At 54.7% G+C, this 21,546-nt stretch overlaps 2 protein-coding genes across 3 annotated transcripts; one reads left to right on the top strand and one right to left on the bottom strand.

Annotated features, from left to right (window-relative positions):
- Positions 1–1,092: 1,092 nt before the first annotated feature.
- Positions 1,093–5,566, top strand: NUDT18 (nudix hydrolase 18). The gene is made up of 3 exons (XM_066639147.1): positions 1,093–1,416; positions 3,135–3,348; positions 4,312–5,566. The coding sequence occupies exons 1-3, from the start codon at positions 1,267–1,269 to the stop codon at positions 4,914–4,916; spliced, it is 969 nt and encodes a 322-aa protein (XP_066495244.1). The 5' UTR covers positions 1,093–1,266; the 3' UTR covers positions 4,917–5,566.
- Positions 5,567–5,677: 111 nt separating this feature from the next.
- On the bottom strand, positions 5,678–21,513 carry FHIP2B (FHF complex subunit HOOK interacting protein 2B). 2 transcript variants are annotated; one of them, XM_066639144.1, is made up of 17 exons: positions 21,428–21,513; positions 21,051–21,129; positions 18,312–18,481; positions 16,771–16,875; positions 16,239–16,361; positions 15,151–15,357; positions 14,824–15,020; positions 14,203–14,311; positions 13,651–13,727; positions 13,319–13,517; positions 12,247–12,416; positions 12,023–12,163; positions 9,673–9,763; positions 8,967–9,110; positions 8,328–8,468; positions 8,066–8,169; positions 5,678–7,148 (listed from the first exon to the last, which is right to left on the bottom strand). In XM_066639144.1, the coding sequence occupies exons 1-17, from the start codon at positions 21,476–21,478 to the stop codon at positions 7,043–7,045; spliced, it is 2,214 nt and encodes a 737-aa protein (XP_066495241.1). In that variant the 5' UTR covers positions 21,479–21,513; the 3' UTR covers positions 5,678–7,042. The 2 variants fall into 2 exon arrangements, with proteins under 2 accessions (XP_066495241.1, XP_066495242.1); XM_066639145.1 differs by lacking the exons at positions 18,312–18,481; positions 21,051–21,129; positions 21,428–21,513 and adding an exon at positions 18,202–18,291.
- Between the last annotated feature and the right edge of the window lie 33 nt (positions 21,514–21,546).

Here is a 21,546-nt window from a genome sequence, read left to right as displayed (position 1 = left end):
CTTCGCTGCCACTGCTGCGTCACAGATGTGAAACAGCAAGTGGAGGGAGCCCTTGTCCCACAGCTCAGGTGAGAGGTTGAACAGTTGTCCTCACACTGAGAGCAGTTGCGTCAGGCCAGCACGGGCTCCAGCAAGTCTGCAGAGGGCCAGAGGCTCATTGGAGACTGGAGGCTCCGCGCCAGCCGGATTGGGTGGCCACAAGTGGTCCCCGATGCAGAGTTTGGGCACCTCTGAGTAGACAAATACATTTTACATTGCATACAGAGATGCATTTATTCAATGCAGATCGTTACATTGCTTTACAGATACTGAATGCGCAGTGTGCATTCAAACCCCCGCCCCCCAATATTTTATCATTAAATTTGGGGCAATTATGGGTCTTTGATGTTTCTCCAGACTTCTTTCATTTTGCACACCAGGTAATTACCCACCCTGCAAAAACAGGTGCCCCCCCCCCATGTCTAGGATCCTGGCTATGCACAGGGACGTCGGCAGCCTTCGAAAAGCACAGCTGCCGTGGGAGGCACCCAAGCAGTGCACGTTGACAGACCTGCCTTTCCCTGCTATTCTGTTCTTTTTTTCGAGCACCCCTTAAAGGTCCTGGCACGTCTTGGGGGGGGGGCACATGCAGGCATGTGCGGTGGGTGGGGAGGCAGGTGAGGGTGGTGTGTGCTTGGGTGCCTGCCACGGCGGCGGCGCTTTCCGAAGGACTCGGGTGGGGAGGTTCTGCCTCACCTGCCTCCCCACCCACCGCCCCTGGGGAGGCTCTGCCTCACCCGCCTCCCCACCCACGTGCCTACTGCTCTAGGTCCTCCTGGACCACGCGGGCTGCGGCTCCAGCAAGAGCTCTGCCTGCCTGGGGAGGGGCGCGCAAAGCCCCGGTAGGCCGGGCTGCCGGGCTCCCTCGCTACCCTCCCGCACTGCGCACTCGCCCCGCGGCCCACCCACGGCGGGTTCCCTGGAGGGGCGGAGCCAGAAGGCGAAGCCTGGCCAATGGGAAGCGCGGGCGGGGCTCCCGGCGGCCAATGGGAAGGCCGCCTCCGCTCGGAAGCAGCCGGGGGCCGCTGAGACTGCGGCGGTGGGGGATCACGTGCTCTGCTGGCCACGCCCCCGGCGACAGCCTCTGCCCTTGAGTCGTGTAACCGACGGCGGCAGCGGTGCTCCTGAGCATGTGCAGAGTGGGGCTGATGAGGACGACGTCCTCTGAGCGCGTGCAGAACGCCCTGCCCGAGTAGCCCCCGGGAGGTCCGGGGCCGCCGCGCAGGGATGGCCACGGAGGAGCTGCGGGCGCTGCTGCGCGGCGAGGGCTGGCCGGTGCCCGGGACGCTCGACCTGGAGCCCCCGCAGCCCCCCGAGCCCGCCCGCCTGCGCAGGAACACCTGCTACGTGGTGCTGGCGCTGCTGCTCAACCACAAGGTGCGTGTGGGGGGCGGGCGCGCGCCTCCCCCCGCGGGCCGGACTTGCTGCCTGCCCCGAGACGTGGGGCCGGGCGGCCGGACCCCCAGGTTGGCGGCGCACCAGGTTGGGGGAGGGCTGGTCCAGGGGATCCGTTCCAGGGACGCGCGGGGGGTGGGGAGGCAGGGGAGGCAGAGCCTCCCTGCCTGAGCCCTTCGAAAAGCACCGCCTCCATGGAAGATGCCCAAGCGCCCCCAACCCTCACGCTGTGTGCGCTCCGCGATCTCCGTGCTCTGCACACGGGTTGTGGGTGCTTGGGCGCCACACGGCGGCAGCACTTTTAGAAGGACTCTGGGGGGGAGGCTCTGCCTCACCCGTCTCCCCACTCACCCCCCCCTCGGAGGCTCTGCCTCACCTGCCTCCCCACCCACCACACATCCCTGCCTAGGATTTCATGGTCCTCACAGTGGTGCTTTTTTGAAGGACTCCGGTGGGGAGGCTCTGCCTCAGCTGTCTCCCCACCCACCACCCCTAGGGAGGCTCTGCCTCACCTGCCTCCCCACCCTTCACACATTCCTGATCAGTTCAGGAGCCATCTGGCTCATTTGCAGAGTCCTGTCCTGCTTGAAGGTCATGCCTCTGGGTCAGGTGTTCGCAGCTGGGGTGCATATGCCCCAGGGATTCTTGCCAGGACCTTCTAAGAAGAGTATTGAATAAGGGCCAGAAAGGGCAGCTGTGCATTAGAAGCCTTGTGGGGATGGCAAGGCAGGAAGCCCCAACTGGGTCATCAGATTCTTGTATCATCAGATACAGACCAGGAGTTGAAATTTGAAATAGCAGCAACTATATTAATTGCCAACGTTTTGCCAGTGTGAGGAGTACAATTTGTGGAAATGGGCTGCCAAGGGGTACACCAGTGAAAAAAGGATGGGAAGGGTGGGAACCAACCCCTGCTCTAGATGGCCACAAGGAAGCACTTCCAGAAGCATTTAGCATTCTCAGGCCATTCCTTATTATTCCAAGGAGGCAGCAGGGGTCCCTCCCCTAGCCCGGTAACTCTCTGGCCGATGGTGAGCAACTGACAGTTGGAGCCTCCAGCCTTCTGGGGAATTAGAATAGGGAATTAGAATCAGGTCCAGGGCACTTTCCAGCACTGAGGGGCTGCCAGGTGGGTCCCTGCCTCAAGGGACGCACAGTTTGGAAACAGACACGCAAGGCAAATGGTGGTTTTGGGGAAGAGAGCCAGTCCAGGAGTGAAAGCGGGAGAGAGAAAGACCAAGCAGCAGGAGGAAGCCACTCAGTGGAGAATGCAGGAGCTTTCTTTCTGCCCTGCTCATTGGCCTCCCAGAAACAGCTTGGACAAGTGAGGCCCACTTGTTGACTCACAGAGCCTTCTGACTCACAGGCCCCTGTAAAGGACAGGGTGTCTTCATGATGGAGAGGCCCCTTGGAGTGGAACCTCCATGCTACAAGGCAGCGTGCACCAAGTGTCAGTTGCTGATGCTGTTCCCCTGGCAAAAGCAGCCAGTTCCTCTCTCTTAGCCTCAGCAGGGGAGAGGCTCTCACTTGGAGTTGTCGTGTTTGCTTCTTCCCTTCCATGGTGGCACCAGCAGCCCCAGAGCTGCTCCATCCTGGGTGCCCTCGGCCTCCTGGATGGGGTGGAAGGCAGATCAGGAGCGGAGGGGGGCTGAGTCCTACTGCTTGTTCCCATAACCACAACAGCTGCTGTTCTCCCCCAGAACGAAGTGCTGGTGATGCAAGAGGCAAAGCAGGAGTGTTACGGCACCTGGTACTTACCTGCAGGGCGGATGGAGCCCAAAGAGACCATCGTGGAGGCCATGAAGAGAGAGGTGAAGGAGGAGACCGGCCTGCAGTGTGAGCCCCTCACCTTGCTGGCTGTAGAGGAGAGAGGCCCCACCTGGATCCGCTTTGCCTTCCTGGCTCAGGCAACAGGTACTTTCCTTGAGAACTGGGGGGGGGGGGGAGCTAGTTCCCCTGGGCACACTTCAGCAGGTGGGGCGGGGCTTTTGTTGAGTTTTTCCCCTAAGTAACCGACTGCCAGCAGAAGAATGTGAGGATGTGAAGTCTAACAATGGCTGTTATCCATGGTGGCCATGTGGAGCCTTCCTGTTCAGAGACAGTCTGCCACAGAAGACCAGTTACTGAGGGATAAACAGCAGGGGAGGACACTTGCCTTAGCCTCTTCCAGCCCCTGCCCATGCCTTAGCCTTTGCTCATGGACTCCCCAACAGCAGCAGCTTGTTGGCCCTTGCAGAATGAACTACCTGGACCTCTGGTCTGATCCAGCAAAGCCTTTCTTACATTCTTAGTCATGATTCAGTAGCAGAACCTCCATGGTCAGAGGAAGTGTACCTCATAGTACCAGTTACCAGGGTCCGAGCAATGGGGGAGGGATGTCCCTAGTTGCCTTTGTGGGGAAAGGGATGCTGAACTTGGTGGACCCTCTTCACATGAACCCTGAAGGTTCTTCCTAGGAGGGAGATGTCTTGGATTCCCATTTCTGGGTGGCAGAAGAACATCCTTTTTCTTCTTTTGTCTTGGAGGCTCCAGCACAGCCCCAGACAGGCACTTCTTGAGTCAGGGGTGTGTGGATTTAGTGTCCTGGTCCATTTGTGCTGCTTCAATGTGCCCAAGAGTAGTGGGGTTTTTCTGGCACAGGCTGGAAGAGGTGGCATGGTGAAAAGGAGCAGCATTTTTGTTTTAATAGTGAGCACCTTCTACTCTTCCCATTGTGGGCTTAAAGCACAGACTGCAAAGTTCTTGCAGAAACCCATTCCAGGCCCCTTTTTCTGAGCCCCTAGGGCCAGCCCTGTTAGCTCCAGGGTGTGTGCATGCACCCCCTTCTAAGGCAGGGCTGCCTCCACCTCCCCCTGACACCCCTTGTTCCTTCTCTAGGTGGCACCCTGAAGACTCTGCAGGAGGCAGATGCGGAATCCCTTCAGGCCCAGTGGTGGGATAGAGAGTCGCCAGCCCTCCCGTTGCGGGCCCGGGACATCGTACCCCTCATGGACCTTGCTCTCCAATACCGAGCCAGACCAGCTCACCCACCGGTCCTGCCTGCTGAGCTGCCCAGCACCTTCATCTGCCACCGCCTCCTAGTGGCATTTGTAGGCGGCAGCGGGGACACTTTGTGGTTGCTCCTGGGCACCAGTGGCGCTCGGCACCTGCCCCTTGCTGCGAGCAGCATGCCTCCCTCTGGGCCAGGCAACAGGCTCCTGTGGTCAGTGGGGCAGCTGTTACAGAAGTGCCTGCCCCAGGTCCAGCTGGCCAGCCGTGTCCGGGGCCTGCTGGGGCTGCAGCACCAAGGCAAGGAGCCAGGACGGAGTGACGGGATCTGCTTCAATACAGTCGTGACTATTGAGGACACAGGCCAGCCGCCCAGGCAGGCACCCCCAGAGCTAAAGGGCACAGCTTTTGCCTGGTGGAAGGTGGATGAAGAGGCCCTGAGGAGGGGGTTGCTCCAGCAGCTCAGCACATCTTCCTTCGTCCCCATCCACTAGCTCCACTCCCTCTGGATGCAGTGGTTGAGATGGGGAGCAGTGCTCTCTGGGAAGGGGCAGCCAGGGAGCCTGGCTGGCTGGATAGTGAGAGTCTACAGGAAGTGGAACCCCCTAGCCCCCAAACCTGGGCTGTCCCAAGCTGCCTTCAGCCAAGCACACCTTGGTCCTGGGCTGTTCCTCTTGAGAGGCCCCGGCTGGCATTCAGAGTCTGCAGTAGCTTCAAGAACTGTCAAGGCCAGCTGGGCTTTCTGCTTGTGCATGGCATTCCTCCATTGGGGGTGTGTGTGTTTCTGCCAGTGAATTTGGAAGCCCACCACGGGATGAGCCCTGCAAGCTCCATGTCTCTGACACCACCCTTTTCTCCCAGGGCACAGCTGCAGCCCTGTGTCTGAGCAACTGAATGTGGCTAGTTCAGAATGCAGCTGCACCTCCACCCAACCCTTTTCCCATCATAACCACTGCAAGGTTTGTGCAGTGTTCCACAAGGTGGAGCCTCTCCATAGTTGAAAGTGACCACAGCGCTCTGTGGCCCAGGCCTCTGGCAAGCAGCCACTTCCGCCTCTGCCCCCTGGATTCATAGCTGCGTGCTGCAGCAGCCAGCAAGCCAACGTACTCTGCTTTGTACCAAAATAAAAGGCCAGTTTCTTGCATATTTGCAGCATTTGCCTGCATGTTAGTGGGGACAGAGGACGCACACAGCCAGTCTCCCATACCTCCAACCAATTCAGCAGTGAGGCAGGCCATGGCTCCAGGACTGTTCTCAGAAGTTTGCTGTTTATTTCAGGTACTGGCAGCACATCACCCACAGGACCAGCATTGTAAACAGCAGGGAGGCCAAGTGCAGGATGCTCCCTTTTGAAGGCCCTATATTCCTTCTGAAGTACATTGCACATCACACATAGGATACTGTGACTGGCCCCAGCAAGGCAGTGTGTGTGCTACAGCCCTGTCATCTCCCCCAGTTATCTTCTCTGAGCATTCTAGCTGAGTCTAGAGATGAGATTTAATGGTTGGTGTTGCAGGTAACTGGGTGAGCCCTAAGAGGCTCCATCCGTAAGTACAAGATTAAAAAGAATTCCAAAGGTTCTCCCAGAGTTAGTGGACTGGAACAATTGACCACGGCCGAGGAGTCATGAAACAGAACGCCAGTAATGTTCAGCCACCCCCAGAGAGAACCCACGCCCTGCCCCCAATCATTCTATGCAGATAGCCAGAAGCTGCCATTTGTCTTGGCATTGTTCACTGTTTGCAGGAAGTGGTGGTCCCGTGCACCATACACAAAGGAAACACAGAAGTAAAGCCTCAGGAGCCCGGGTGAGCAGGTAGGAGAGGCCACCAAAGAGGTTCCCCAATCCACAGAGCCTAATCATGGCTCTAGAAAGTTCCCTCAAAACCTCCCCTCCATGAAGCCTGTCCAAAAGAAGAAAGCTACATACTGAACTATGCAGACCCCTAGCTGCCCCTAAGTGGAGGAAGTGGCAGCCCAGCAGGCCTTTTTATCCTTGGCTCTCAAATAGGTGTGGACACACTCCAAGGCACTAGCCTCAGCCACGTAGAGGGCAAGAGCAGAGCTGGCAGGTGGGGTGTGAGGGGAATGAAGCTGCCAAGCTTGCAGAGACGACCAAAGCAGGCACCCTGCCACATGCTGGGGGGGGGGGGGGAGAACCAAAGAGAGGCTGCTGGGTTGAATCAAGCAACTTCTGGCTAGGCAGATGAGCCGCTCCCAGCTTCTGCTGGGGGAAGGAAAGCAGGATCATGGAGGGCTCTGGACAAAGCACTTGGGCCCCAGGAGGGGGGATAGTCCTGGGCCTCTGAACACACAGAACCAAGGGCACCTCTGCTATTTCCGCTAAGCTAAAAGATGGTACTTGAGCCATCTTAGAGCCTGCCAGGTGCATGAGGGTGGATCCCGCTCTCTCCCTGAGGTAGATGCAGCCCCTGCCATGTTCTGATCCAGTGGGCAAGATCGCAGGTGTGAAAGGCCTCTGGCTGATGCAAGTGTCTTAGCTAAGAGCAACAAGCACAAGTCCTCCCAGCAGCTTGAAAGAGGGGTGGTGGGGCTCCTTGCCCTTCCACTCTTCAGGTCCAGCTGTGCACAGCTGCCTCCCTCCCTCCTGGAGACAATGTCAGGCAGGGCCCTCTGATGCAGACTTGACAAAAACGATGGCTGCCAGCTCCTTGCAGAACTCCTCCAGCACGACCACCCCTTCCAGGAGGGTCCGATGGCTGATCCTGCAAAGAACCAATAGATGGGAAGGCAGCCTTACTCTCCTGGGCAACCTTCAGTCCCTTCTCTACCTGTACTTCATCTCTGTTATTCCAAAAACACCAGCCAGGCAGGTCTACATTATGGCCACAGTGCAGTCTTGGGGAGAGTGGAGGCCTACTGGTGAGGTTATGGCAAAGGCCAGATTTGAACCGGAAGAGGCCCTGGGTCACTGCTCAGCCCCTCCACCCTGATGCTACAAGCAGCCCTCACTAGATGGTAGCAGCACCGGGAAGCTCTGCCCCATCTGTACAGGGCCAGAGTTGCAGGAAACAGGCATTTTTCATGGCGCTGTATTCCAAAGCCCCCCAAAATCAGCGCCTGGAGGGATCATTGGTGTACTTACCTTGCTGTGACCATATGAGACTCCTCCCACCAAGCCAGACCAGTGGCCCACCCCTAGTGCAATGCTACATGTTCCAGCAGCACACCTCCAGGGCCTTCAAGCAGAGAGAGGGCCCTTTCCCATCACCTCCTGCCCAATGCTCTCAAGTTGGAGTTGTGGAGGGTTGAACCCGGAGCCTTCGCATGCAAAGCAGGCGCTATCTCACTACACTACAGACTTTTCGACCTGTTTACACAAAACATACAAGTGGTGCTCCTCCCAAGACAGCTGGGAAAGAGGACTGCCAAGAGTGGGGCCAAGCCCCATCCCAAGAAACTCCATGCCAAAAGTTGCTGCACTCCAGACTCCAAGGCACAGCTACTCAGCTGTGGGCCCTGCCAGACCCCCTGCCCCCAAGCCTCACCCTGTGAAGGCTTGGGCAGAAAGGAATCAGAACCAGGGCGCAGTGGGGCACCCCTTGTGATGGGCTGCAGGCCAGCACCAGCCAGGATATAACCCATACTTTGTCCAGTTGGCCACAGCCTCCCCTCAACTTACCCCTGTGCTTCGGGAAGCAGCCCCATGAGCCACTTCCGAACCAGAAGCAGATGGGCAGCGAAGTCTGGCAACCGGTGGGTCCTCTGCATCAGGTCTCCAATTACCTAGGAGGAGGAGGAGGTGGGGGGGGGGAGAATCAGGTCTCAGTAGCTGCTGGTGGGGAAGAAACAAGGGAGCGCCTTGCCCCAGGGCACACGGCAGGCACTGCCCCCATCAGCAGCCCCAGCACTCCCCACATCTCCATGTTAAGGCAGGACATTACCCTGACAAGCACTGAGAAGAGGGTTCTGCAGCCTGGAGCCAGAGGCAGGTAGGGGTCCAGGAGGTACTCGTGGAGGTGGGGGTGAGGAAAGAGGGCCAGGCGGGACAGCACTGATGTCACTTGCAGGTTCACCGTGTAGGGCTGCAACGGAAGAAGCGGGGCAGAGCTGTAAGCTTGGCACCCACTGCCCAATCCCAGGCAGTCACAAGCGTCAGCCCCTGGAGGAGGAACTGGAGACGGAAGTCACTGTCCCCACTCTGCCCTTCTCCTCTGCTCAGTCCCCAGCTGGAAGACATCTGACCACACTGATGATTCTTGGGGGGGAGGGGTACAAATAGCACGAGAGCATCAGGTACACTCCTCACATGTTTATGCATAATATCGATAATTATGTATAATATCAATATCCCACCTCCCCCTCCCTGTCATTAGGGCCCCAAGGTTTGCATGCACTACAGCCATACACCATTTCCAGAAACCCAACATTGGGCCTCAGTTGCAGTGCAGAGGGAGTTGAAGAAATGGCTTCTTCCCAAACTCTGAGCATTGCCCCCTCCCCCGTTCATTATATGGAAGGCAGGATCCTCTCCATGTTTTCCCTCCAGGCCAGGCAAGTACCTGATTGCTTCGCCATCCTACCTGGTCCAAGATCCGCCCCAGTCGGTCAAACAGCACCTTCAGGAAGTGGCCCTCGTAGAAGCTGGATCCTGCAGGGCAACTCTCAAGGGAGCGTGGAGCCTGGGGCCAGCTCCAGTGGGATGCGATAGTGCAGCACTCCTGAAACTGATGGAAGAAGGGCATTCCACCATGGCCTCAGATCAGGTGGGAGGGAGAAGCACACAGGGCAGAAGTGTCGGGACAGCAGTGGAGCTGAGGAAAGATCTAGAACAGTGGGGTTCTCACACTTTTAGCACCAGGACCCACTTTTTAGAATGAGAATCTGTCAGGACCCACTGGAAGTGATGTCATGACTGCAAGTGACATCATCAAGCAGGAAAATTTTTAACAATCCTAGGCTGTAATCCTACCCACATTTACCCAGGAGTAAGTCCCATTGACTATCATTGTTAAAAGCATATACACAGTAGCCTGTTCAAAGTACAGATCTGTAACATTTCCCCAAATGCAGTCACATACCATGGCAGCATCATGTCTAATATATTAAAAATAAAATCTTGAAATGAATGGGGACCCACTTGCAACTGGCTTGTGACCCACCTCGTGGTCCTGACCACAGTCTGAGAAAGACTTATCTAGAAGGCTCAACATGGACCACAAGAAGAAGAGGGCAGGGAATCTCAGAAGGGGAGATGGGAAAGCACCAGGGAAGCAGCCAGCGACTCACCAGCCCACTGGCATCATGGACATAGGTGTCATATCCTGCCTCTTCCAGATAAGCAGAGGTCTTGGCCTCACTGGGAACCAGGCACAGGAAGCTGAAAGAAGCAGCAGGAGCAGAGAGAGGGTCAGTGGCTGGCTGTGGCAGACACTGAGGAGCCTCACTCCAAGATCCAGGGCCCATGAAAGGGGGGTGTTAGGGATACATCGCACTTGGGCCCAGGATCAAAAAGGGGACCTGGGAGCCAAAGCAGAGGAGCTAGAAATTTCCTGGGATCTCAGAAAATGTTTGCACACGTGTTGTGAAGACAAGCATTCATACTCTGTATAAGCCTACATACCGTAGATACTCATACATGAAATTTCTGCCAAGTAATCAAGCTCCAGTTCTCACTTCCCCTTATCTCTGGGTCAGTCAGAGGGCAGAGCCTTTCAACTCTGAACAGTTTCCTTTCTCAAGCAGCAGGCAGCTCCTCAGAAGCCATTTGTTAACCTTTTATTCTCCTTCCTTCTGCTGCAGCCTGGTTCTGGTTCTGGTTCTGCTTGGCAAATGCTTGCAAAGCAGGTCTGTTTTTTGAAACACCAGGATGGGACCCCCCTTCTCAGGCTACAATTCAGTGCACCATGACTTAAGAACACCACCCATGGAAAGTAGTGGGTCTGCTTCTGAGTAAAAAGGGCTGCAAATATATGCAGCTGCATCTCTCTGCTGTGAATTGAATTGCACACTCCCAGTTATGTGTTATGGGTTGTATGTTGTATGTAGAGCTTCTGGCTTAACACACCAGACACCTTAAAGGTGGATTTGATTCCTGGTTCAGCCTTTTTCACTTGCATATCTCTTGGCAGCCCATTTCCATAAATTGTACCCTTCCTATTAGCAAAATGTTTGCAATTAATAATACAAGCCCTCATCTCCCCCATATGAAAACCCAGACTTCATGTATTTATTACAGTGTTTTCTCTTTCCATCTGTTTGAAGAACAGAAGACTCTGCCTTTGCACTGTTTTGCACCAGAAGTGTGCTGAGAAGTTCTGGGTGATTGATCACTTTCCATATTATGTTTCAGCTTTTTTACTGTGCTGGTTTTCAATCACTGGCGCATACATGAATTGATGACCAAATACTAGCTATTGGTGGGGCTTTCACAGTCAACTAGCTACCTTCCTTCTTGCCTTGCTGGCCCTGCAAAGCATTCTGGAACACGACCTGCCTTTTTCTGCCATTATTCGATTCTTTTTCAAGTACCCCTACAGGTCCTGTTGAGTGTCCCTGGGTGTACATGAATGCTAGGTTGGGGACCACTGTTTTACTGGTATGTTGTTTACAGTGCACTTACTCTGACAGTGTTTACAAAAAGGTGGTGAAGACCAGAATTTAAAAAAGAATAAAAATGTATCTTATGAACTTTTATTATATTTTTAATAAATTAAAGACTACAGTTCTTAGGTAACAATCAGTGGTAGGTTATTTTTCAGGATCTGGCCTTGGGTAAAATCTATAGTCAGACACCCCCCTAAGTTTAACCCCTGACTTATCCAAGGGTCATAGAAAATTCCATGATTGTTGGCTCAAAACCTGCCCTCGACTTATTCGTGGGTCGACTTATAGGCAAGTATCTGCGGTAGTTTTATATATCGTTGATTCATAGACGTTATAATCTAATGGTGAAAGGAAAGGGACCCAAAGAAAGATTGTACTCTCTGATAAAATTCCTCTCAGAGGCCCTGCCAGGATCCCAGACAGGTCAGCTCTTGGGGCTCATGCCCTGAGTCACCAGAACATGCAAAATTCAAATGCCCACTCAAGGAACTTGTTAGCCAGTGGCCAGAGGACACACCTTGCTCCCTAACACGCTGCCTGCAAACTTGGCACCCTTGGGATGGAGAGGAAAAAACAGGTCAGATGCCAAAAGGACTGCCCTGCCTCACCCCCTCAAGATATGTCAGCCACAGTGACAGCCCTCCCGCTGTCACTTTGAAGCCCTCCCTCCCGCTGTCGTGTTGAAGGTGACCCCCCCACCCCCAAATGTCCTAATGAAGAACACCTCAGGCAACTGGCCATCAGTGCAATGCTGCTGCAAGAGCCAGATTCCAGGGACTGGAAAGGAAACCCCACTCATGATGGGCTTTCTTCTGTCCTGTTTTCTGCAAATTTCCTTTACTTGAGCTGCCCTGCCAGCTTTGGGTCCTTTGAACCCCAGGCCTTCCAATAGGTGCTGGCCCATGAGCCCCCCGCTCATAGCCACACAGACCAGCCTTCACAGCTGGAGCTGCAGACAACACAGTCTGGCCAAGCTGTGCTCGGGTTGCAGCTGGCGTCCCCCACTGCTTCTGTTTCTGCTCTGGAGAGTTACCTGCTGACCACCTCCTTCACGTCCTTCTTCCCTTCCAACTGGACAGGCCGCCTGGGAGAAGGACCTGCAGCCGGCGATGCAGAGGCCTGAAAGCCCACGTGTGGGAACCCGTCAATGAAGTAAGGGTCCTCCTCCAGGTCTCTGCAGGAACACGGACAAGGCTCAGGAAGGCAGCCCCACCTCAATTCTGCCTCACTCTCTCAATCACTCCCCTGCCCACTTACAGGCCATCCTCGCAGGACTCCTGCTCCCGGCTGCCATGCTCTTCCTGCCCAGACAGGCCTCGGAGGATGTAACCCCGCTCCTCCAGGTTGCACAACACCAGGCTCTGTAGGATGTGCTGGTCAGGAACTTTGAGCAGCTCCTCAAACAGCCTCAAGGTGGCAGTGCTGATCTGGGAGAAGGGGGGAGGCTAGATTAGGGGAGGGGCCTCCCAGTAGGCACTTAAAGCTGGGCACACAGAAAGCTGAATGGGGGAGTACACCGGGGGAGCAGAAGGCAGCAGTTAGGTTACTGAGCCATTGCTTCAAGAGCCCTGACACACTAAACAGCGGCTAACAAATGTAAAACAGGAAAGCATTTTAATAATAATAATTTAGCAAAACTATTAAATTGCATAAAACTCAGCAAAAAACCCACCAAGGCCAGGTTAACAGGGAGCACAAAAGTGCCAGTTGGGCTCTGAAACCTCCTTCCCCAGATGGCAGCTCTCAAAGCAAACCACTCCCAGCTGTTCCTCTGCAGCCCAGGCAGGCTACAAAGTCTCACCACAAAGCGAGCTTAGTACATCCCCATGCCTCTCAGCTCTTGCCAGGGTTAGGCAGCCATGGGGGTTACTGGTTGTCTTTTTGCCCTGATTGGGGTACCGGGTCTGGAAGATCCAGCCCCACAGCTGAGGTGCATCACTAGCCCCAGGAGTGCTGCTGCCCAAGGCTGGTGACCTTCTGCAGATGGAGAATTGCCCAACTTCCACGCAGCTCTGGCAAAACCAGCCTGGATCAAATTGCCGGAGAGCAACTGGGGGTCAGCTGTGGGGTTTCCCATCAAGGCACAGCTCTAGCAAGTATTCTGAATTAGCTCTGCATCCTGGGAACAATGCAAAGAGCAAAGTGCCTCAGAAGATGTGCAGAACTCTCAACAAAACCGGCCAGCATCCAGGGCTTCTCAAAGGACAGTCTTTGAGTTTACTGTACATTTCTTGGGAGCTGAACTTCTGGGGGAAGACTGAAGACCCCAGCGGGCTGGGGGAGGGGGAACCAGGCTCGCAATTCCTTCCTTGGCAGGATCCTGGCTCACCTCGTCAGACAGATGGTTGCAGCGCTCTATCAGCTGAGAGCGCAGGGGGTGGTGCTGGTGGCAGAGCTGGCCTGTGTCCTCTGGCTCCCTGTCAGCACCCAGCACAAATGCCACCAATTCTTGGAGGAGGACAGGAGCGCGGATCTGCTTCACCAGGCCAGTCAGGACAGCCGTCGAGAAGAGGATGCCATGCTCTGACCTGTGGGGGGGGGGGGGTCAGGCTGAATGAGGGAAGCCGCCTTGCTGTCGACTTCAGGTGAGCCTCAGCTCTCCCCAGCCAGAGTTCAGGTGCTGCTCCCTGCCCACCCTGTCCCCTAGGAGCCCAGACTCACATCTGCAGGAGCTGGGGCTCCAGGCTTCCCCGGAAGAGTCTCTGAGCCACGGCTTCACTCACAGCGCTGGCAACAACCTGGCAAGTGCAAAGCCATAGTGAGATACAAGCCTTTTACTCACCAGCTCTTTCTGTCCTCCTTCAGGTCACGGCCGGGGCCCCCCAGGGCCCTCTCCAGCTCAGGCAGCAACAGACCTCGGATGGGGAGCAGGCCACCGACTCACACGTATATAGGGAAGGTCGCAGCACCCTTTTTAAAGTGTGACATTGTGCCAGGTTGGAAGGGAAAATGGCTGCACTGGTGTGCAACAAGACAACAGACAACTTGTACATCTGAGTGGAACCTCCCTGAGGATCTTCAGCAAAGCAGGAGCCAAACAGTCAGGGTTTCCGCAGTCAGGATTTCTTGCCTGCCATCACGTGCTGAGCTGGCATGCAACTTTCCTGATCTTTGCACAGTGGCAGCAGGGATTTCCCTTTACGCCCACAAGGAGGCTTTGCTGCTGTGTATAAATGGCTCCTGATGGCCCTGGTGCCAGAAAGCCCTTCTTACCGGGGTGGCCTCTTTGACGAGGTGATCACACAGGTCCAGCCAGGCAAAGAACGCTTCCAGCTCCTCTTGTCCTGGAAAGGGGCTCTCCTCAGTGGAACTGCCTTGAAGCCTGCAAGGAGATCCAAGGGCATGAGACTCCCCCAGTTCCACATAGACTACGGAGCACTGGAGCCTCCTTGCTCTGAGAGCACAAAGCCCATTCAGGCGAGGATCCAAACCCAGCCTCCACTCTTGATCTCAGGATCGTCCTGGAACGTTTTGCCTAGGAAAATATGGGGGCACCACCCTGAGACTATCCTAGGATTACCTATAGGAACCTTCCAAGGCTTCAGGTGGAGGTCTTCCCCACTACCTGAGATCCTGGTATCTGGAGGTCTCACGTTCTGAATCTGGGACCTTCTGCTTGTTAAGCAAAGGGCCTTCCCCCATTGCTCACAGCTTGTGGAGAGCTCCTTGCCAGCCAAGCCAAGGGCTCCTTGGTCCACCTGATCATTCCGCTCGAGCCTCAGGACCAGGCATGCAGTGCTGGGCCACCTTCCCTGCCTGTGGCTGCTTGCAGAACACACTTGGTTTCCCCCCATGGGCCTTGCCCAGAGCATCCCACAGCTCTGGGCTCCCTACCTCCAGCCGATGGTTGGCAGCGCAGCCATGTCGACAGGGCTCACAGTGGGAGGGATGGTGTGGAAGAGGGCACAGAGGTGGCTGGCCAGCAGGGGGGCCAGTGCACTGCTGCGGGTCAGAGCCATAGCAGCCACTTGGTGGTCGACTGCAGCAAGCAGCAGCAGGTTCTCTTGAGCTTTCAGGGCAACCCTCCTTTTCTGCAAGGGGAGAAAGACACACCTCTGCGGCTGCTTCCCAATACTGGTGATGAGGAAGCTGGGAGAGGGAAGGGGATGAGCAGGAGCTCTCCCAGTGCTGCAGGCAGCGGCAGCAGCAGCTTGGTCATACCTTGCTCTTGCACAGATTCATCAGTGAGGTCACCAGGTTCACTGCTGTGGAAGTCGGTTCTACCCCAGAGGCCCCACAGGCAGACTCCCCTGGGCTACCCTGCTTCACTGGCGTTTGCAAGGGTCCATCGGGGGTAGAGGGCTCTGCTGCCACTCCCCTAGGATGGGAAAACTGCTCCATGCTCTGCCCACCTGCCATGTACTTGCCCTGGAAAGGAGGTCAAGAGAAGAAGGGTGCTCAGACCATGTCAGCTCAGAGCATGATGGAGCTGTGCCAGACACTCCAGCAGAGTCCCACTGTCCAGCGGGGTCTGTCTTGCAGCAGCTCAGTTTTCACAGGGGCACCGAATGCAGAACACAAGCCTCACCAAACCCCTTCAGACAAACAGGCACCACCCAGCACAGCTGCAGTGATCTTGGGGTGACCAAACAACAGCCTGGCAATGCTGGTGTGGGCACTTTGATGTGTGCTGTGGGAGCAGTTAGTCGTTCCCTGTGCCCAGAGGACCAGGGATGGAGATGGGAAGGAAGAGTCAGGAAACCCCAGAGAAAACAAAGACTGCTCCCCTCCCCACCCCCTGCAGCTCAAAGGCACTTCCATGCAGCAGGGTGCCAATATAAATAAGATGGGGCGCTGGCAGCCATCCTCACACCCCCTTCCCAATCAAGAAGTGGGCAGGCGCCAATGACAAGGCAAGTCTGCTGTGCCAGGGAAGGAGTTCAAGGCAGCCAGAACTCCTGCCAGACTGGGCTATAACTTGGGAAGTAACTTGCTTGGTTCTTCTCGAGGCAGGTGCCCTGAAGCCTGGCATCAGCAACCAGGCCTACTTAGTCAAGGAGGAGCCACTGGGACAGCTCCACCCCACTGGCTGGGGAGAAGGTGGTGGTCCTTCCTCTCCACTCTACTGGCCAATGCGGACGTTTCTGCAAGCAGCAGCCTGAACCCATTGGCAGCAGGACAAAGAGAGGAAGTGAAGTGGCTCCACATTCCTCAAATTCTTCTCCACCTCCCTCAGCAGTTCTGGTTAGCAGTTCTGGTTAGCAGCCCCCAGGCCACACTGAGAAAGGGCAGCTCCAGCAATTCCTCACCTCCAGAATGTGGGGCAGCAGGGCAGGGTCCTGCCTGATCTTGGCACACAGAACAGCCACCAGCTGCAAGGCCTCTTTCTCAGGCTCCGGGGCCAGCGCATCACTCCCAAGCTGGAGGAGTTTCTGTGGAAGGGCATGAGATCAGTCGAGGCTCCCAGGCAGGGAACACCTAAGGGGCCCCCTTGCAGTCCTCTGAAGGCCGGACAGTACAGTGCAGAATGTTGCTTCTTTAGTACAGCGTTGTTGCTTAAAAAGAGTGTGTGCATGTGCGCAGTGCTGGGTGCATGCCAGGCACACTGCCTTTGCTCAGGACGGTACCTGAGCACAAAAGCACCAGGCCTGCAGGCCTTTGGGTGACAAGTCCAGCTTTGGTTCACTGGCACCATCTTCTTGCTTGCCTCCCCTCACTGACCTGGGGAAGCAAGTGGGTGAAGGGCAAGTGTGGCCCACCTTCACGGCTCCCTCCTGGCCTGCTGAGCACAGTGGCTGGGCTCTGCCTTCTTTTGCACCAGGCAAACCCAGTGGTACTTACCTGCACCGGTCTATGGACATTCAGGTAGTGCAACAGAGGGCAGTGCATTTGTCCCAGCAGGCGACTGAAGAAGAGGAGCACCTGAGATCTCATCCCAGGTGGATACTGTGGGCCAAAAGAGAGACAAGGGTAGTAGCATAAGAAGGAGTTCCCCAAACGGTCTCACTCCACATCACTTAAATCCTGCCATGTGATTTCTTGGTATCCTCGGGGAAACTGACAACAACAACATACAAAATTTGAGTTAGAGTTGGCAATAAATTCAAAATCTTGAAGTTGTAAAACATCCCCCAAACCCAGAATATCAGAAGCAAACTTCGCTCTAGCACAGTTCAGCCTTGCCCCTCCCCAACACACACTAGCTGGAACAAAATAAACACTTTCCTTGGTGTGCTAAAAGCATAAAGAACGAAAGTCTGCAGATTTCTCATCTGTGTGAGAGTGCCTGGATGCTGACACCAGGCCCCCTGGTCAGGGCTCAGCACATGTGGCCCCCTTTAACTGCACCACATGGAGAGACTAGGACGCAAGGAGCTGAGTCTTGCACAAGGAAGGCTCAGAGCAAGAGTAAGTGCACGGTGGGTCAAAGCCAGACACCACCTCCCCTACTGACACACCACTTAGAAATAAACTCTGTTTACCCAGAAATGAGTCCAAACGATTTCAACAGGACTCACTGTCAAGTCCCAACACCCAAAGGCAGTTTGCTTTGCGTTGCCTGACTTTTGGACCTTCTTGGATGTTTATGACAAAGGTCATAAAAGGTAACCCTGACAGTTCTGCTGCAGCATGGTGCCTCTTTGGGAAGCACAACAACCATGTACCAAGAACAGGAACAAATTAAGGGCCATCTTGGTGTGGCATCAGTGACCCCTATGCAGGAAACGAATTGGATGATATATAAGACAGAACAAGAAAGGGCAAGAAATTAAAAGGGCTCCTCTTTAAAAAAGAGCCAGCACAGTGGAGCAGCTGATTCAGGCAAGAGTCATTGGAAATCTCTGCCTTAACTGTCAGTTTAGCCAACAAACAGGTAGAAGCCTTTGGAAAGGTCATGTCTCTCATCCTTTCTGCCCCAGGGGTAATAATACTGATCTATCTCTTAGCAGGACTGCTGTTAAGTGCTTTGTGTAGATAATATCTGCAATCTTAAGAACACAATGCATTTACAGTCATGATCCTAGATACACTGGCTAGGGAGTAATCCTATACACTTTCCTGGGAATAAGTCTCATTGAATATAATGGCACATACTTCTGAGTAGACAGGTCTAGGATTGTGCTACAAATCTCATTAGACTCAGTGGAACTTAATCCTGAGTAAATAGTCAGAGGATTTCAAAGTAAGCAACTGAACTGAATGCAAGCAATTTTGTTGAAAATCAGCACACAAATATTCTCAATAATAATAAACAGTTCCAGCAGTTCATACATTTCAGTGAAATGTGTTTTTGCTGCTTGAGAGACCAGGAAGCGGACATTGCTTGGACCGAAGGAGGACTTGGACCAGAGGACTCGGTCACAAAGAGGTGGTGGTGGTACCTCTGCTTTCCCCAGGGTGCTGAGGGTCTCCAGGACCTTGTGCTGAAGGAGGTACTCTAAGCAGGGCCCTGTCTCCCCAGTTGCCTGCTGCTTTTCCTCGTACACCAGGATGTCCAGCATCTGTTTCAAGCGCCAGGGGATGTCCGTCTTTTTCACTGACTTGTTTTCATCTGGGGAGGACAAAAGCCAGTCACAGATATCTATTTCACCTTTTACTGAATAGGGGATCCCACTCTCTCCTTTGACCCAAGCATTATCAAAAAGAAGGTCATTTAACTGCATCAGATCCAGCATCAATGCCTCCAGAATGCTGGCCCAGTTCCAATATAGTGTTAAGGCAGAGCTCAGTGTGAGGTGAACATGATTTTGAGCCCAATCCTATGCATGTCTACTCAGAAGTAAGTCCCATTAGTCAATGGGGCTTACTCCCAGGAAAGTGTGGATAGGATTGGGCTGTTAGTAAGCTCACAGGCTCTCCTTCACCTTCCCTCCTTCCCCCTTCTTGGTGTAAAAGAAAAAGCTTCTGCTTGCAGCTTGTCACAGATCACAGCATTCTGTTTTATTCAAACACAAGAACTTTGAGTTGTGCAAACCATGGTTAGTTAAGAAACCAACCTATCAAGCCAGGATTGGTATTACAATTTATAATAATATGAGCCCTGCTGATCAGCCCCAAAGCCCATCTCGAACAGCTTCCTGCACGTCACAGTGGCCCACCAGATGCCTCAGAGAGCACACAAGACAGACAACAACTGTATCCTGTTGCCACTCCCGTGCAACTGGCGTGCAGAGATAGCCTACCTCCAAAACCAAGATGATGTATATACCATCATGACTTGTAGCCCGCAGTGATATTTTCATCCTAATATTGATATTATGATATCTAACTGTGATATAATACCAAGAAAGGGGGGCAGGCATGTGAGTCTAATACTTGTACACACAACAATAAATTATGACTTGCTCTATATCTAAACCAGGCCATCACTAAGGGCCTTTTGCAGCTGAATGGAAACTTGGATGGCACTAGCAAGAACAGCCCCAACCACTTGCCCATGTATTTTATGGCTTTTGTGGCCAAAGGCTCTCTCACTAACTCTGACTGGCCTGCCTGACAGCTGTGCTCTCTCTTGGGAGAGGCTGTCTTGGCCACCATCACACCCGTTAGACAGCCGTAACAGGTTCCACATCGACTTGCTCTTTAAAGCCACAGGGAAATGACTATAGTTCAGAACACAACCACCATTTTTCAACGGGTACAATGACCTAGAGCAGCTTCTACCTATTTTGTCAGCCCTGTAGGGTTTCTCCTCATTTCCTGGTTAATGCTGGTTTAAGAAAGATGTTCTACGGTAATTTTTACACAAACAACCTAAAAGCAATAGTTGGGGAGGAAAGCTGGCTTATAAAAACTTAACAACAGGAACAGATAAATATGCAAACCCCCTTAACAAAGGCTAATTATTCCTCTGGTGCCATTTTTATACTACTGGACAGGGAATGACGCTTTCTCAACTGCTGTTGAACCTGGAGGTAGCACACAGGTAGTAACCACTGAGAGGCTTCTGGCCCTCCATGACTTTGTCCAATTCCCTTTTCAAGCCATCCAAGGTAGCAGCCATCCCCATGTTTTGTGGCAATGAATTCCACAAACTGCCTAGTCCAGCTATTTTCAACCAGTGTGCTGTGGCACACTGGTGTGCTGTGACTGGTCTGCAAGTGTGCCGTGGGGGTTTGGGGAAGGGTCATTTATTAGTAGGGCCAATGGAGATGTATGCACTCAATTGGCAGTGTGGTGTGCCTTGTCAATTGTCACAAAACTCATAGTGTGCCTTGACAATTTTAGTGCCTTGTCAGTTTGCCATGAGTTGAAAAAAACTGAAAATGACTGGCCTCGTCGATGACATAGCTGGAGTACTGGACAACTGGGATGGGCTGCTCTAAGTGAAGGGTAGATCTGGCCTCTGCCTCAAGATCCCCAGTGGAGGCCAGGTCTACCCCTGGCTTTAAGCAGCTGGCTGACCTGACCTCCACCAATCAAGGGATCTCAAGGTGGAGGCAAGATTTCAAGATCTCAAGGGGATCTCAAAGTGAAGGTTAGAGCTGGCCTCCACCTCCAGATCCATGGGAGAGAGGAGGTCTACCAGCTGTTCAGTGGCACATTTGACAGCCCAGGTGTACCTGACACCCAAGGTGCACTGCCCCCCCCCCGGCACCCTGCCCATCACATCCTTGCTATGATACTGTGCCCACTGTGGCAGAGGACTCTGCTGGAGCTCTCCAGCAAGAGGCTGGGTCATTGGGGTTGGACTAGACAAGCTCCCAGGTTCTGCAGTTAGACTGGTTCTGCTGGGAGAAGGTGGCGCCCTTTGTGTCCCCTGTAACCCCCCCCAACCCATTTTGCTGCCTGTCCAGCTTCACCTCCACCTGCACTGGCCTGTTTCCAACAAGGACGTGCGGTTGGTGAGGAGGCAGGTGAGACAGTGCTTCCCCAGCCACCATACTGTGAGGTGCGCAAGCACCCACCACCCACACGCTTTGTGGGGTCTGGGTCGGTGGGTGCCTGGGTGCCTCCCACGGCGGCGGCCCCTTCAAGGGCTCTGGTGGGGAGGCTCTGCATCACCTGCCTCCCCACGCACCGCACAACCTGGCCTCCACGTGGGGGATCGTCGCTGCTGCTGCTGCTGCTCCTGCTCAGCCTGCCCGTCCTTCAGGGAAGGAAGACGAGGGGGGGCCTACCTGTGGCCTCCAGGTAGTAGTGGGTGAGGCCCGTCCAGTGCTCCGTGAAGGCGGTCAGGAGGTCCAGGCTGGGCTCCTCCTGCGGGGAGAGGAGAAGGGTCAGCCTCGCCGCCGGCGCCCCTACCCGTCCCACCCACCCGTGGGGAGCGGTGGCGTAGCTGGAGGGGGCGGAGCACTCAAGCTGGCAGGGGGTGGGCGAACGGCCCCTCCCTTCGGAGCCATTCCCGGCGGGGGGGCAAAACAGAGCCGCACGCCTACACCCCGCCAGCCTGGGTGCACCGCCGCCCTCCAGCTACGCCACTGTCGGGGAGAGCGCGGCAGCGCCGGCTCGGCCCGCGAGGGTTCCAGCTCCAGCTCCACCCCCGCCCCGTGCTGACCGTCTCCACCGCCCGCTGCAGGAGGGCCCCGAGCCGGCCGAGCAGCGCCATGGCTGAGACCCCCGGCCGAGCCCACAAGTGGACACTCTAGCCTTCTCCCCTCTATGGTCCCGCGAGGA

This window comes from Tiliqua scincoides, chromosome 11 (assembly GCF_035046505.1).
Source record: "Tiliqua scincoides isolate rTilSci1 chromosome 11, rTilSci1.hap2, whole genome shotgun sequence".
NCBI lineage: Eukaryota > Metazoa > Chordata > Lepidosauria > Squamata > Scincidae > Tiliqua > Tiliqua scincoides.
The sequence above is the reverse complement of the archived record's forward strand: the minus strand, read 5'-3'. Positions and strand labels throughout refer to the sequence as shown.

Bases quoted from the DNA above. Each gene is read 5' to 3' on its own strand.
- NUDT18 (XM_066639147.1), top strand. From the start codon at position 1,267: ATGGCCACGGAGGAGCTGCGGGCGCTGCTGCGCGGCGAGGGCTGGCCG. The intron at 1,417-3,134 runs GTGCGTGTGGGG...GTTCTCCCCCAG, and splicing joins CGCTGCTGCTCAACCACAAG to AACGAAGTGCTGGTGATGCA. The intron at 3,349-4,311 runs GTACTTTCCTTG...TTCCTTCTCTAG, and splicing joins CTTCCTGGCTCAGGCAACAG to GTGGCACCCTGAAGACTCTG.
- FHIP2B (XM_066639144.1), bottom strand. From the start codon at position 21,478: ATGGCGCTGCTCGGCCGGCTCGGGGCCCTCCTGCAGCGGGCGGTGGAG. The intron at 12,417-13,318 runs GTGAGCCAGGAT...CCCTTCTCCCAG, and splicing joins GCAACCATCTGTCTGACGAG to ATCAGCACTGCCACCTTGAG. The intron at 8,170-8,327 runs GTAATGTCCTGC...TCCTCCTCCTAG, and splicing joins TCTTCTCAGTGCTTGTCAGG to GTAATTGGAGACCTGATGCA.